The sequence below is a fragment of the Pogona vitticeps genome, chromosome 4 (assembly GCF_051106095.1).
Source record: "Pogona vitticeps strain Pit_001003342236 chromosome 4, PviZW2.1, whole genome shotgun sequence".
NCBI lineage: Eukaryota > Metazoa > Chordata > Lepidosauria > Squamata > Agamidae > Pogona > Pogona vitticeps.
Window position 1 is genome coordinate 225,349,716 of NC_135786.1, and position 16,628 is coordinate 225,366,343.

The window sequence follows — 16,628 nt, forward strand, 5'->3', positions numbered from 1 at the left end:
CCTCTCCTGCCATGCACAAAGGGTCTAGGACTCACTGCAGTACAGGAGTGTGCTCAGGACACAGGCTCTATAGACCTGGATCTTGGTATATGCTGTCAGCTTCTTATTAAGCCACAGCTGCTTTGCCAATGTGTTTATTCAACTCGACATCTAGAGAGAGAGTGTCAGAGATTGTTGAGCCAAGGTACACAAAGTTATGAACCTCCAATTCTTGTGTAAAGATGGTAATAGAGGGAGGTGAGTCCATGCCCTGTCCCATGACTTGTGTTTTCTTCAGGCTGATTGTTAGTCCAGTGATACTGGATTGTTAGGCAGTGATACAACTGCCACATTCGAAGAATCAGCATCGTTGGTTTCATTTATCCACTGCCTCAAAATATTAAATTAAAAAAAAACAGAAATATGTGCTTCCCATGTGTATTGCAGAACTGGCCATTAGAGGGAACCTAGAAATTATGATATACCGTATACGGGTTTCTATACAGTGGGGTCTCGACTTACGAACAGCTAGACATACGAACGTTTTGACTTACGAACCGCTCTCATAGGAATATATGGACTCGACTTACAAACTTAGATTCGAGTTACGAACTCTTTTTTTCCTTTTTTTTAAAAGCTAAGTCATCTTAGGTTAAAAGGAAAAAATCGCCCTCTAGTGGCAGAAGGCGGAATAGCAGCTTCCCATTAGTTTCTATGGACGAAAAGAGCAGATACGGATTAAATGGTTTTCAATACATTCCTATGGGAAACGCAGATTCAACTTAAGAACTTTTCGACCTGAGAACTGCCTTCCAATACGGATTAAGTTCATAAGTCGAGACCCCACTGTATTTGCGCTTTCTAGAGGCCTTTGAGCTGATTCCCCGTGGATACCATAGTCATAGTGTATATAAAAAGATTAGTCAGCGTAAAGTCCGAAATGTGTCAACAACACAAGGCTGATAAAAATATCCAGGATTATACAACCCCACTGGCTACTGATGTACCATTTAATTCAACTTGTGGGACAGATATAAACAAAGGAAGTACAAGACACATCAATGCAACTACAAAATGCAAGAACTGAGTTTGCAAACAGGAGACACAATCGTCAAGGAACATCACTAACCTAGACCACAAGATACGAATTACTTCATTGTCACTTTAGCAGAGCGTATATCATATTACTATCTCATGTTAAATCAACTGATTTGAGAAACGATCAGATGAAGCATGTGACCAAATGAGGAACTGCCATAAGTCAGCGGCATCTCGCCCTGTTTCACATGAAAGTAAAACACCAACATTTCAGCAAGAAAGCGTTGAGTCCAATCTCCTTGTTCATGCAGATTGGTCTCAGAAGCTGAAGGCTATCTATTTATCCCACATTTATGGAAACTTAAAGTGGTGTAGAGGGACGTGGTGGCGCTGCAGGTTAAACCGCAACAGCCTCTGTGCTGTAAGGTCTGTAGATCTTCAGCTGTAAGATCGAATCCATATGACGGAGTGAGCGCCCGTTGCTTGTCCCAGCTCCCGCCAACCTAGCGGTTCAAAAGCATGCAAATGCAAGTAGATAAATAGGAACCACCTCGGTGGCAAGGTAACAGTGTTCCGTGTCTAAGTCGCACTGGCCATGTGACCACGGAAGATTGTCTTTGGACAAACGCTAACTCTATGGCTTGGAAACGGGGATGAGCACCGCCCCCTAGAGTCGAACACAACTGGACAATTTGTCAGGGGGACCCTTTACCTTTTTTAAAGTGGTGTAGTGGACAGAGTGATGAACTAGAACTAAGGAGCCTTGAATTCAAATCCCTCTTTGGCCATGGAAACTCACCACTCTTTAAGTATCTCGCTTATTTTAAAAAGTCTAGTAGGGTTGCTGCTAGTTGGATGCAACTTGATGGCATGTAAAATACACAATATGCTAAAGGTGTCTCATGGCTGGAGCAAGGTGGCGACCAACCCAAATTTTGGTGTGAGTTACCCTAGGTAAAGGTTTCCCTTGACATTTAGTCCAGCTATGTACAACTCTAGGGCGCGGTGCTCATCCCCGTTTCCAAGCCATAGAGCCAGCATTTGTCTGAAGACAGTTTCCGTGGTCACGTGGCCAGCATGACTGGACATTGAACACCATTACCTTCCCACCAAGGTGGTACCTATTTATCGACTCGTATTTTTGCATGCTTTCGAATGGCTAGGTTGGCAGGAGCTGGGACGAGTGACGGGAGCCTACTCCGTTGCGTTGATTCGATCTTACGACTGCTGGTCTTCTGACCTTGCGGCACAGAGGCTTCTGCAATTTAACCCACAGTGCCACCACTTCCCATGAGCTACCCTAGGCCAGTACTAGTTCACAGGAGATATAGCAAGAAGAGGAGGCAGACTCCCTGTGATATATGGATAGGAGAGGGTGAGAAGAGAGAAAGAAAGGAGGGGGAAGGGAAGTGATTGTGATTGCATGCCTTAAGGGACAAACTAATGATTGTATGCATGACTTTTAAAAGAAGAGGCGCAGGGAGAGCAATCCAGATTAGGACAATCAGGAGAGGGCAAGGGAAGTCCCATCCTACATTCTGAGGGCCAGGCTGAAAGAGTAACACCCATTCACTCAAAAGAAAACTTAACTTTCAAGGCAAAAGACAGGCGTTGGTCATGCAAACCTGAGCAGGCTTCTGGGGCAGGAAAAATTAAACCTCCTTACCTCCTCCAGGACTGATCGCATAGCTATCAGGTTTTAAAAAGCTATCCATGCAATTGTTAATTATGTAATATAGAGCTCTTGTCTCATTTGGTCCACAGGTGAAACACTAGAATATCATACTTCCCCTAGGAGAACATTAGTTCTTGTTACAAAAATATAGGAAGTGGCCTTGTATGGATTCATATCCTTGGTCCATCAAGCCCAGTATAGCAGCAGTTCTTTGGGAACTCAAACAGGATCCTTCCCTAATATGAGACGCTTGGCATTGAATTTACAACCAACTAGAATCTCCTGCACGCAAGGCGCATGCCCTAACAGTGAACTATGATCCTTTGAAATGAGATAACAATCCTACCCTCACCAAGTACATTCACCCCTCCGATTTTGTTAGTTGTCTAAAACTGAGCAAGGATAAAGGTCATTTGAGGATTTCCACTAAGTATTTGTTGAATGGGACTTTAGCATGATATGCTCCGAAGTCAGATAGAAAGCTATTTGGCCAGAAAATGAGGTTGAGGCGTAATTTGGCATGTCTTCTTGTCCCTTGTGTATATAAATGAGTTCTCAAGGAAATACTTCAGTCAAGTAAACACTAGTGCTATGCATTCTTTGCTGTACAGGCTTCTTCGTGCCTCCTTCCACACTGGCCAGACATGGTTCAGAGTGGTGATATAAATTCCATTCCTTGGATCTCCACATGCCTCATGCATTTCTGTTTCCTAACTGCTTACAGCCATCAATATGTCTAGTTCTTGAATCCTTTTGGGAACACTTGATACATATTTAGTATTTCGCTTCAGAATTTTCTTCTCACCCTCACAAATCCCTTTACCATTTTTTTTTGGGGGGGGGGGAATATGACAAGGCAGTCTCTAAAGGCTTCACAGCATATAAAGGGGTAGAAATCCAAGCTGCATCTGTTGAATGTCATTAGGCAACTACTGTAGCCACATGAACGTCCACAGGGAAACTTAATGGCAGCCATAATTGGCAGCTAGCTTTACATGCTGTGTAAAAAATCCTGCACCAGAGAGTTTAGCCCCACTGAAATGGAATGGAGGAACACAAGTACAGTACACAAGAGGTCTCTCTCCAGCAATAGCTTCGCCAGCTATTCAATTCTTCATTGCTGGTTGTGTTAGCTGAGGATTCTGGGAGGAGAAGTTAAAAATAGGTACAGGGCTAACGGATCTGTCAGAAAGAACAATACTTTGGCCATCTCATGAGAAGAGAAGACTCCCTGGAAAAGACCCTGATGTTGGGAAAGTGTGAAGGCAAGAGGAGAAGGGGACGACAGAGGACAAGATGGTTGGACAGTGTCATTGAAGCAACCAACATGAATTTGACCCAACTCTGGGAGGCACTGGAAGACAGGAGGGCCTGGCGTTCTCTGGTCCATGGGGTCACGAAGAGTCGGACACAACTAAACGACTAAACAACAACAACAACAAAGAGGGCTAAATGTGTCTCCCACCCCATAGCTTTCCCCTTCCCTGTCTTTCTCACAGCCAGGACAAACATGTTATTTACCAAACAATGAACAAGATACAAGGAAGAGGGCCTTCTCAGTGGCTGCTCCCAGGCGTTGGAATGTGCTCCCCCAAGAAGCCAGGTTGATTCCCTCCCTCTTCTCCTTCTATCATCAGAAAAGAAATTCCTTTCCAAGGAGGCTGTTAAGCAATATGTAGGGGTCTATGGAATACTCTATTTATGAAGTTTCGATAGATTTAAATGGTTTTTAAATGTTTTTAAAATTGTTTTTAATCTTGGTTAGTGTTCGCTTTCAATAGAGTTTTGTAAGTACAGTATTTCAAACTTCTTACTATTGTAGAATGTTAACTGTTGTGAGCAACCCTGCATCTTTTATAGGGAGAAAGGTGGCATGCCTATAAAAATATAAACCAACTAACGAAATACCTCAGCAAGAATCCATAGGATAGAGCCATGACAGTTATAGAAGGAGAAGAGACAGCCATGTTAGTCTGTGCAAGCATTACAGAATAAAAGAAGAACAAGAACAAAAACAAATAAAAAAGATGAAACATGGTGGCACCTTAAAGACTGTTATATTTTAATGTGAACTTTTGTGAATAAGTCTACTTCCTCAGACATAGTTTATGTCAGAATGTGTTATATGCATTATGTGGGTCAGGTAGAGCCTGAAAAGGGGAGTTGGGTCACACTCTGGTAGATTTTTGTCCATCTTTGGGTTTTTTCCCATGCCTTTAAAACTTATGGCTTATTGTTAACTTTTAAGTGCCCTTTTTCAGCAACAAAGACAACTTCAAAACACAGTAGCTTTGGCAAAGAATGGATTTCTGTTTTCCCCTCAAGGCAGTGAAATCAGATCTCATTAAAAACTATTTTGAAGAGTTTTCTCATTTTGCACAAGAAGTTTTATAGAGGTGAAGGTTTACAATGCAATGCTTCTGGAAGTTAAGGATTGGCCAGCTGCACACACTTGCCCGGGGACAACCGGATGTACTCAAAATGCTTTCCTACTTTTATGTAAGGCTACTTCCATATATGCTCAAATTGTCTACTTACTTGAGCATATTAATTTGGTTTAATTTTACATATTTCATATAAGTCCATAATTTTAAATTGTGCAATGCTATGGAAGGAAGGAAGGAAGGAAGGAAGGAAGGAAGGAAGGAAGGAAGGAAGGAAGCAAGCAAGCAAGCAAGCAAGCAAGCAAGCAAGCAAGCAAGCAAGCAAGGAAGGGAGGGAGGGAGGGAGGGAGGGAGGAAGGAAGGGATGGATGGAGGGAGGAAGGAAGGGAGGGAGGGAGGGAGAAAGGAAAGGAAAAAGGAAAGGAAAGGAAAAGGAAAAGGGAAAGGGAAAAGGGAAAGGAAAAGGGAAAAGGGGAAAGGAAAGGAGGTTTGCTCAGAGTAGACCTTTGGTCTAGATGGGCGGGACAGAAATCCGAGAGATAGATAGATAGATAGATAGATAGATAGATAGATAGATAGATAGATAGATAGATAGATAGATAGATAGATAGATAGATAGATAGATAGATAGATAGATAGATAGACAGACAGACAGACAGACAGACAGACAGACAGACAGTGTACTCAAGAGGAAGCCCCAGTGCAATAGTCTCCCAAGTATCAAACAAGAGCTGACTTCCATACTACAGATTTCCTTTGAATAACTTCTTTTCTGTTATTTCCAATTACTGATCAGGAATAACAGGGGAAGTAGCGTGTGACCTGGATGCTGGCCTCTATGGTGGCTTGAAATACTTGGCTTGGCGTTTTACAGTTATCTCAAATTCTCCATAATGGAAAGCTGATATCCATGGGTTCTGGCACCGAACGGCAGGAGCTGGGATTTTAAAATAGGAGTTGGCAGGACACTACCTAGATACTTTTCCTTCTATCTCTCTCTACATGGAAGAAAAGAACGACAGACACTTCCTTGGTTTGTTTTTTTAAAATGCAAATTAGAAATTCAAATGAAGGGGCTGCAATATTCCTGAGATGGCTAGCTTCCCACAAGCCTCTCTACAGCTTCAGCCCAGTTTCGCCTGTTTTGTTTTTCTGATGACGTGAGACATAACTAATTTCAGTACACTCAGAATGTTGCCCTACTTCTGTCCCATACCAGCCCCTGGAATCATTCGGGCTCGTGAATCTCACAGCAAGGGAAAGAAAGCCTTTATCTTCTGGGAAAAGAGTCGGTTCTGAAATAATTGCTGTGAGGAAGAAGGAAGAAAAGGAGGATATACACAACTTCTATCTTTGGAATTATGATGCCTTGCACCTTCAACCACTTCTCTATGCAGATTCTGACCAAAGAAGCAGAAGCAGCTATACAAGAAGAGTCTGGTTTACATATTTACTTTGTTTCCTTATACTAAAATGTCTGTTTCACATTTAACAGTCTTCTGAACTGCGCAGGAAGAAAGAACCGATGACACCATCCCTTCCCACAAATTTATTGCTGAAATATTTCTATCGCACCTTTCTTCTCTGATTGAGGCAGGCTTAAACGACTTATAACATTTCGAATAGAAAAAAGAAAGGAAGAATTAACATATCACAAGGACAGTTTTTTAAAATACTAATAACTAGTTACAAATATTATCAAGAGTGATTGATGTTTGCAATTCAGTTTGAAACCCTATGCAAGTGTTTGCCTGCTCATGTATATTGCTAAAACAGGGGGAGGGGGGATTGACTGATTGATTTATTGATATTTTTATCCCACCCAACTAGTGGCAAGGCCACTACTCTGGAAGGCAAACAAATTGAAAATGAGGATGTTGACACAAACATAAGATGGACTACCAAATGTCAGCATGTATCCTTGTCCCCAGTTTTAGGTCTGCACATGAATAGGCAAACAAGAAAATATTCTCTTAGGCTGCCTGAACTTTGCTCACAGAGGAAACAAAACTGCCATTTGGAAAGTTCAAAGCAACAACATGTCCAGGCTGATTTGGGACTGTTGCAGCTGTAGAAAAGTATGTTAAAAAAACGGTTGGCTCATGCAATCATCAACTCACAACAAATGCTAGATTCTCTCCATCTTTGCTCCCATGTCCCTATTCATCCTCACTGGGTTATATCAGAATGTGATCACTCAGTCCCTTCTCCTTGTGTTCTGTGACATGGTAGATCTTCTCTTGAAATGGCCTTACTCACCAATAGAGAGGTAGGTCTCAAAATGTGAGAGCAGAACTATCTTCCTTAACTCATGAGAAGAGAGAGTATTTGGTGGACCTCCCGACACGAGAACAAGAATTACTTTGGCTGCGAATGAGTTACACTTTAGTACAAATAACACTCTGAAGCAGGTGGGCAAACCAATTACAGTTGGGTGGAACTTTATGGATTAGAAGCATCAAAGCAGCATCCTTTTTTTAACAATCATCCAATAGTTCTATGCTTGCTACATGTGAGACTTTTGCCTCTCAAACATTAAGAACACGGTCAAACAGCCCAGAAAACCTACAAAAACCATCGGATCCTGGCCACGAGGGCCTTCGAGAATATATAAAGGATATCATTTTTGCACAGAGCCAGTTTGTGCAGATTGTGAAGGCCTTAATGAGATTTAAATAGCACTGGTGGAGCCACTCATGTCTGGAGGAAAGGAATCACTGTGGAAAGTGAAAATTCTTTGTCAAGGTACCACCTCAGAGGAACCGAGCACCTGGAAATAATCCTTTCCACCCCTACTCACCAGAAGGGCGCTAGGAGAAAAGCAGATAGTAGCATAAAGTAAGCAAATACTCAAATGAGTATGGGGGGAAAGTCAGCTCATCAATTACTCCAAGGCAGGGCTATCATTTTCAACCTGCCACCGCATGCAAGATTCAATGCCTTTGGCTGTTAATATCTCAACCAAAATGTTTGCTTTTGGTTTTGAATTTACGTATCTCAAGGCCTCATGTAGCCTCAGACTGAGGACCTTTTGTGTATGTGTGGCAGATGCCATGGCTCACCATCAGCTGTTCCCGATAGCTCTTTTAGGTCCTGCTTTTACACCTTATCTTGTGCAAACAATTAAAAAATGTGGGATGTGTATAAATCATGCATATACAGCAATTTACAGAAATAATTTCATTTGTCCTTGTGTGTGATTAAATGATATTGTTTGGCCTCTTTATCTGGAGAACAAGATATTTAAATCCGGAAGATGTTAATGGAACACAAACAAACTTCTTGGAATTGTGCATATCTCTCTCTCTCTCTCTCTCTCTCTCTCTCTCTCTCTCTCTCTCTCTCTCTCTCTCACACACACACACACACACACACACACACACACACACACACACACACACACACACACACACACACACACTCACACACACACACACACACACACACACACACACACACACACACACACACACACACACTGGCCTGGTATTGCAGGAATGTTGAAACACTTAACATTGTTTAGAAGTTTCAGTTCCTCCAAACTCTGGAGAAGGTGGTGTCAATATGCTTTCAGAAAGCTTAGGAAAGATTTAAAAATAGCACTCTTCATAAACTGGGGGGTTGGAATTACGGAGCCCAGAAGCCTCATGTGGTTCTGAAATCATTTTTGGTGGTCCTTTTAGCTCCTTCCGCCACCACAAATATCCATGTATTTAAAGGAAACACCATTCCTTCAGAAACTTCCACAGCACATGCTTCTCTTTTTTCGCACACACAAAATTTTACATAAAACCAAAAGACAAACGAATCTAGCATACCAATTAAGAGCAACAGAATCACGAAAAAGCCTGGTGAGACAGAGCAGGTTTTACAACCTGTTTAAAGCAAAGGAAGAAAGGTACCCATCTCACCTCCTGTAGGAGGATGTTCTATAGTCAAGGTGTTGCCCCCCAAAAACCCTCTGTTGTGAAATGCCACTCACCTAAATGCTCTGGTTGATAAAATATAAAGCAATCTGTGGCTCTCAACATGGAAACTACTAATTCACTAGCCGCCTAGAGTGGTCTTAACCGACCAGATAGGCGGGATATAAATAAAATAAATAAATAAAATAAAATAAACTCTGGATCATGCCAAAGAGTTTCAAGACCTATCCAAGGAATGCAGCTGCCCCTTCTTTCCCTCGCACGGCCCAAATCAAAACTAGCTTTGGCTGCTTCATAAACAAGTCCACCACCGGACTTTGAACTCGAGACTGGAAAACCTAGGGCTGGATTCAAAATCCTGAGAAGCCTCCCCAGTCGCGCACCAGAGAGGTCCTTAGAAGGAAGAGCTTTGACTACTGCATTTTCTCGAGGAGAAAGAGTTTGGGAAAATCAGCCCAGCAGCTATGCCGACAGAGCAGCACTGGGAGCATGGCCCTGGAAAAGCATCACCCCTTCCTCAAAGTGGCCATTCCATAAAAGTAATTGCTTTGAATACCATCTCTGAAATCTCATTTACTGAGAACCGTTGCCATAGTGGCTTTAGTCCAGAAAATGGTGCACCTGGTGCTATGCCTATTTACTCAGAAGCAAACCCTACTGGGTTCAGTCTCAAAAAGGCATTTACAGGATTTCTGACTCAAAATTGACTCCCATCCTTCCAAGGTCAGTAAAACGAGTGCCCTCCTCATAAAGTATAATTAGACGAAGTATTCCTTGCCTAATTATGTTGTAGACAACCCAGAGAGTGCTCCAAGCACTATGGAGCAGTAGAGAAGTCAGAACAATAAATATATAAGTTATTCAAAGAACCAGGATCTCACCACAATAGACATAAAAGCCCACTTTTATATGATTGCAGCATTGTTATTATATTTATCATTTAGAATAAGCTGTAGATACCAAAAACAACAGTTATTGGAAGCATACACAAATATCATTGATTATTGCAAATTATAATAATGTTGTTGTTTGTTGTTTAGTCGTTTAGTCGTGTCTGACTCTTCGTGACCCGATGGACCAAAGCATGCCAGGCCCTCCTGTCTCCCGTTGTGTCAAATTCATGTTGGTAGCTTCAATGACACTCTCCAACCATCTCGTCCTCTGTCGTCCCCTAATCTGTTGCACTAATCTGTTGCACTAATAATATTTTTGAGCTAGATAATCGTAAGTACAAAGATACTAAATATAAAATTGCAGTAGTTTTTACTAGTGACAGGAAAAAAATTAACAATGATTGCCTAATTCCATATTATAAAAAATCTTTATGTGCCACCTCAACTTCCTTTACATACCACCATTGGCATGATCCAAAAGCCCTGTTGATTTCAGTGGATAATTGTTAGAAAAAAATGGTAGATGGGGGTTGGGAGAAGACGACACAACTTTTACGGTATCTCAAATTCCATGGAGGAAAGGTGGAATGCAAAGGTCATAAACAAAATAAACTAGGCAAGTTACACCTCACTCACTCCATTGATCTCGGTGCAATGAACGATGCAGTTGTCTCTGTGTCTACTCAGAAGTTAAGCTCTCCTGAGTCCAAGGGGATTTGCTCCATATGACTGCAGACTGAAAACTCAGCTTTAAATCTTAGTTTAGTAGTTGTATTTTAAAACAACGGTTGCCATTTTAATCACCTAAGATAAACATAAATCCTATGGAACTCAAAAACTTGCAAACTACTGCATTCGTCTCAACAGCTTCAAGGAAGAATAGTCTTTTGTGTTCTTTCTAACTTCTGGAGAATTATTTATCTGCTGTTCTGTTTCAAACATTACCCATGTAAAAGGTTAACAGCTAACACATTGCTCAACCTATCCTTTTCAAAAGAAAAAGAAAGACAAGCTATAGTGAAACAGCATTATGTCTGTTAACACTGTACACAAATGCAAACAAACCAGAGGCCCAGAACCTCTTGCACAATAAACGTATGTGTGCAGGCAGGTGATCACCAAAAGCATTTTCACTCTCTCTCCAAATAAGGACTGGATGTTTGTTTCTGCCACTTTCTGCCTCTTCATTTCCTACCGCCTTGCGTTTGCAATCAGCTCTGAAAAAAATGCTAGGAAAGGTAGCAAGCATTTCTAGATATCTCTTTCCTTTGAAATACCATTTCAAAAATGCAAAATATGGTGAAAGAGGATTTCCACCTCATCTCTTGTGAGCTAACACAGATTTAGAGCTGAGATACACTGCTCTGATTTGGGTTGGTTTTCTTTTTTTTAACATACCATGTTACCATTTCCTCAACATTAAGTGACAGGTTCCAGCGAAACAGGCATATGAGGACACTATTAGACATTGCTTGCTACACAGATTGTTCCAGCGGAAACAGAGCACTATCTAGGCATAAGTGATTTGAGCAACTTTGTCACTCAATTCCAATTACGAAACTTTGTATTCAGTGTTGCCCAATCCTTAATCTCTGCAATTTTGCTCCTTTGCATGAGTTAACCATTTCTTTTCAAACAGACAGCTGGCTTAAGTTTGGGAAAGCAAAAACATTAAAGGGTCTTCTGGCACCTTCTAGCCAGACAACTTTTATTTAATGTTGGCCATTGTAGACCGCACCTACCTGCATGTGAAGAATTTGGCTGTAGTGCACTAAGGCTTATATCAAATAAAACTTTCAGCCTTTATGGCACCACAAGACGCTTTAATAATGCTTCTACTCTCTCACAGCAAGAACCTAAACCTAGAATCTGAGTATTTTTCTGCCTTCAAAGAACTGTTCATGAGTGTCACCAATGATGTACTGAAACACACACATTCATCTGAAACTAAATCCCATCAAAGGCAATGGGCCTCACCTAAGTGTTTACACTGTAAAGGTGTGATCTTACATGCTCGGAATGGAATAAGCTTCCTTAATCACAACAGGATGTAGGAATCCACTTTGAACTGTGAGATCACTGCTCTGTCTAGCCCAGGTACGGCCACTCACCTGCAACAATTCTCCAGGATTTCAGACATGATTTTTTACTAGTCAGACCTGGAGATCCCTGTTACTTTCTAATAGTCTGCCTTCCAAGCACTAATCAGCCCAATCTTGCTTAGCTTTTGAAATTAAAAAAGGACTGGTGCATTCAGGGTGGTATGGTGGACTTGTTTGGATGTGGACCAAGCTCGTTACACAATCTGCAGCTGATTAAATTCTTCTTTCTACACAACTATTACAAGAGCTGTTTTCTTTTTCATCTAGCAACTGTTAACTTATTTAGAAGAGCACAAGAAGTAAGTGGTAAGAAAACCTGTTTCAGTTTGGGATCCCTTGCCTACAAACCTCATTGCAGCAGGGGCCCCATCCTGAATTTATTTTGCATTCACCCGTCTCAGCTGTAAGAAATGCAGATGGAAACTTGTGAGAACAGCCCCTAGCCTGAGTGTGGCTGAAAATCACAGTGCTCCTCTCTTAATCAAAAGAGGCGGAGAGTCACTAAACAGTTGGCTTTGTAGATTTACCCATGCACCTTCTCACAGAGCCCTGACCAGACCTGTTGTTTGGTACACAGAACAGATGAGCTGGCAAAGTTCATATAGCCAAAGAAATGAAGGAATAACTTCTCAAGTTTATTTAAGTCGTAACTTACAACAGGTTACATGAGACAGATGGATGGAAAAATAAGTAGAAAAACCTCTCAAAAAGCACCCCCTTATTTGCATCCTGTATTTGAGCTTTAAAAACCAATATGTTCCTTCCCTTTGCAAAGTCCCTAATCCTGTTTTTCTAGATCTGCTTGCAAATGGCTGCTGGAAGCCACTAAGCCTGTCAAACTGACAAAGATGTCTTTGCTCAGCTGCTTGTCCTCTTCAGACAGACTCCCGACAGAGTTCTACAAACTCCCAAACCTCACACACACAGAGAGATTATATTCTACACCAAATATTGCTCCTTGGTCTTCATATTCAGGGCTCTGAAAATTCCTGCACTGTGTGTCTCCCCTTGTTCTTGACGATTTCTACCTCTGGCTTTCCCTAATTTCAGGACAAAACTAACTTAAATTACATATAAACGCATGCCACTTTTTCCAAGGTTTCTGTTTTTCAACCCAAAAGCAGATTTTGGAGTGACAGACAGGAAGCAAATGTCGAGGAGGGGAAGAACAAGGCACTGAATTCCTTCCACCATCGCCTGTTTTCTGGTTCGGGGGAAGCATCCAAAAGCGGAAAACCCTCCCCAAACATTAAGAAATAAAGAAACAGATACAGTTATGAATTAAAGAGTGAGGAAAAGCTGCATAATTCCCATGTGTATCCCCTAAGAAGTCAAGCTCATGGTGTTCAATGGGACTTACTCCCAAGTAAGCATGTTTGAGACCTGAAATTAGGGATTGCCCCAATAGCAGGGCTGGCCCCAAAAAGTAGGCTGCCTGGGTAAAAAACCATGATGGTGCCCTTTCCCCATGTTTAAAAAAGAAACTAATTTGCAGCTGAACCTTTATCGCTGGCGATAAAACAGTGTCCTTGAGGGGATATGGCTGGTTTGGGGACAGAGGACAAGCTATGTGATACACACAGGTCTATCCTCAAACAGGATGTTGGACGGAGGAGGCAACACTAACCATCTGCTACTACCGTCCCCCAGCATTTGCTACCTGAGGCAGCTGCATCACTCTGCCTAATGGTAGGGTCAGCAATGGCATGAACGTCTTTCTCATTTGGGACGTCTTTCTCATTTGGCCCCCCCCATGTATCATTTGGACAAGGGCAAGACGCCTGCTCCTCCCAGATGCATAACAGCAGCTACATCCCAAGATAACAGAAAACAAGGTATAACAGGAGGGGCTCTTAACAGGTACTTTATTAAACAGGTATTTAACTTTTCTACCATGACAAAGCTAAGACTCAACCCTGGAATAAGTAATATAGATCCTTAGCAAGCACTTGTAAGCGTAACATTTCAAGAAATTTTAGCTGATGAGCAAATCACACTCTTCTTCCAAAATTAAGGTGTGTAGAAATCGAGTTTTTCCTGCACTTGAGACAGAAAATCTCCTAAGCACAACACAACAATAATCGACAGTATCTAAAAATGAACAATTTGCTACGGAGGAGCAGCGTAACGGAAGGACCAGATCTGGCTAGTCCTCTAGCAGCACCAGGTCAACCCACTCCAGAATCTCAAGCAGCTCGGAATATATCAGCGGAAACCCATGACAACTCAACCACAGGAAGTCCCACTGAACTTACTGGAATTATTTGGGAGGAAGCATCTATGGCAGGAAGATGTCATACATAAAGAATCTTCTGAGCTGTAGAGCTACTGATAAACCCATGTAGGGAGCACCCTAAAGTGCACAGGTCTGAACGCACACATCAAACTAGTGGCCAGCAAGACACGTGGCACCAAAACCCCGATATCTTATTCCCTTAAAATTTATGGCACATGAACCCAATTGGAGGACAAAGGCTTTGTGAGCAGGCACAGCAACTTCTTCCAATTGGATCCCTGGGATCTCCCGGGAACTGGCTAGCTCAAGGCCAGGTAGAAACCAAGAGGCCAGAGTACTTGTGAACATATGCTGAGTGCCTACTGAGCCTATCCTGGACATCAACCCCCCCCCAAAAAAAAAACACAAAGCATCTTTAGTTTTGGGGAAGGAGGGCCCCCATCTCTGCTCCTCTCCTTGAAAACTTTACCCAAAAAGAGTGGGGTTCGTTACCTTCCAGCGTCACCTCCTTGCCGGCCCTTTTGAGCGCCTGGACGGCTTCGTCGTGAGTGGCGTCCCGCAGGTCGGTGCCGTTGACGGCCAGGATGGCATCGCCCACGTAGAGCGCTTGGGTCTGGTCAGCCGCCAGCCCTTTGAAGATCTTGCTAATGAGGATGGGCATCTTGTTCTCCTTTCCTCCCTTGATGCTGATGCCCAAACCGCCCATCTCTTGCTTCAACACCTGGACGCACCGCTTCTGGTTGGAGATGGCTTCGGGCACTTGCTCGGGCAAGTCGGTGAACGCCGTCCGAGCGCCGCTCCGCCAAGCCGGTTGGGGACTGCCGCCGCCGCCGCCGCCCCCGACGGCGCCCGGCGCCGCTTCTCCGGCTCCCGTCCCGGCGGCGCTGCTGCTCCCGGACGCCCCCGGAGCCGCTGCCCCTCGGCTGTTGCAAAAAGTCCCGTTGCTGCCCCCGCCGGCGGCCCCGATGCCGTTGTAAGTGGCGGCGGCGCCCGCGGCTCCCTCCTCGGAGCTGAGCACCAGCGCCTCGTCGAGCAGGGTCACCCACGCGCGGTGCCACCGGTCGCGCACCAAAACTTCCAGCGCGCCGCTCCGCTGCAGCCGGGCGCCCCCGACGCCGACGCCTCCCCCGCCGGCAGCAGGAGCGGCGGAGGCAGCCGCCGCCGCCGCGACCGCCACCGCCATCTTTGGAGCATTTCTTAAAACACCATGTGATTTAATGCACACACATACTCGCGAGGAGGGCGGGCGGCGGAAAAAAAAGAGAGAGCCGAGGAGCGCGCAAGACTTTTTTTTCCCCTCCCCTCCTCCCCCGCCGCTCCGGAGCGACTCTGGCGGAGAAGTGGGCCGTGTAAACGAAGGCGGGCCCCGCCGGGGGGCCGAGCCCCTTCGACGGGAACGCCCTCGGCCCCGCGGGGCTGCCCGCCCGAGGAGGGGAGGAGCGGGGCCGGCGGGCAGGAAAAGAAGAAGGGAAGGGGGAAAAGAAAAAGGAGTGACTCTGGCGCAAGGTGGCCGGACGGGCGCGGAGTTTTGGAGAAGGGTTGGCGGCTCCGGGCGGGAAACGGCGGCCCGTTTTCCTTCAGTCGAAGAAGGAGGGAAAACCTTCCCTCACGCCTGGGAATTTGAGGAGGAGACCTCCCGCGCCTTCAGTCACGGCAAGGGGTGTCCGCCGGAACCAGGAAAATTAAAAAGTCTAATGTGCCCGCGTATTAATTAGGTCAACCGACGGCGCCGTCCTGCGTGCCATTGAGCACCCGGACCTGGGTTCAAATGCTTCCTCGGTCAAAAAAAAGCAGCCGAGGGGCTGGCCTTGAAAGCCTTTCCTCGCTCCCCCTCACTCGGCTTCGCATTGGGTTCTTGTGGGGGAGACGGGAGGGTGACAACACTTCTCTTCCCCCCCCCCAAACATTGCTTTAAAGCTATTGTTTCAGTTGGGGGGGGGTGGCTCTCCAGATGTTGGACTCCACCTCCCATCACGCTGGCTGATGGGAACTGCAGTCCAAAAATGTTCAGGAGGGCTCCATGGTCACTATCTGGTACAATGGGATTTTAAAATATTTTCGCTCTAGAGGACCTTAAAACGTGCCCAGGATTGTGCAATGTTAATTGGACTAATTAATGTATTACCCAACTCGAGTAACTGGCTGTTAACTTCTGTTTTTTATTGTCACTAGAAACTGCCAAACAAGTGGCACAGGTTTCCAAAAAAATAAAAGTTTGCGAGACTGCATAAGTTAGCAGAGCCCGTTCTGGATAATTCAGTGAGTTAGGTATGATTACTTTTTGGAGTAATGAGGGTGTAAAGAAATTACATTTTAGAAGCAACAGCAGGAATCCTATTGATGTTTGAGTAAGGCTTGGGTAATTTGATGCAGCTAAGTGAGGCTAATTGTTAAG

At 44.0% G+C, this 16,628-nt stretch overlaps 1 protein-coding gene across 1 annotated transcript in view; it reads right to left on the reverse strand.

Annotated features, from left to right (window-relative positions):
* Window positions 1-15,928, reverse strand: part of SNTB1 (syntrophin beta 1) — a 124,231-nt gene extending 108,303 nt beyond the window's left edge. Inside the window, exon 1 of the mRNA XM_072999291.2 lies at window positions 14,726-15,928. Coding sequence (XP_072855392.2) covers window positions 14,726-15,416 — 691 coding nt within the window. The 5' untranslated portion in view covers window positions 15,417-15,928. The remainder of the gene's footprint in view (window positions 1-14,725) is intronic.
* Between the last annotated feature and the right edge of the window lie 700 nt (window positions 15,929-16,628).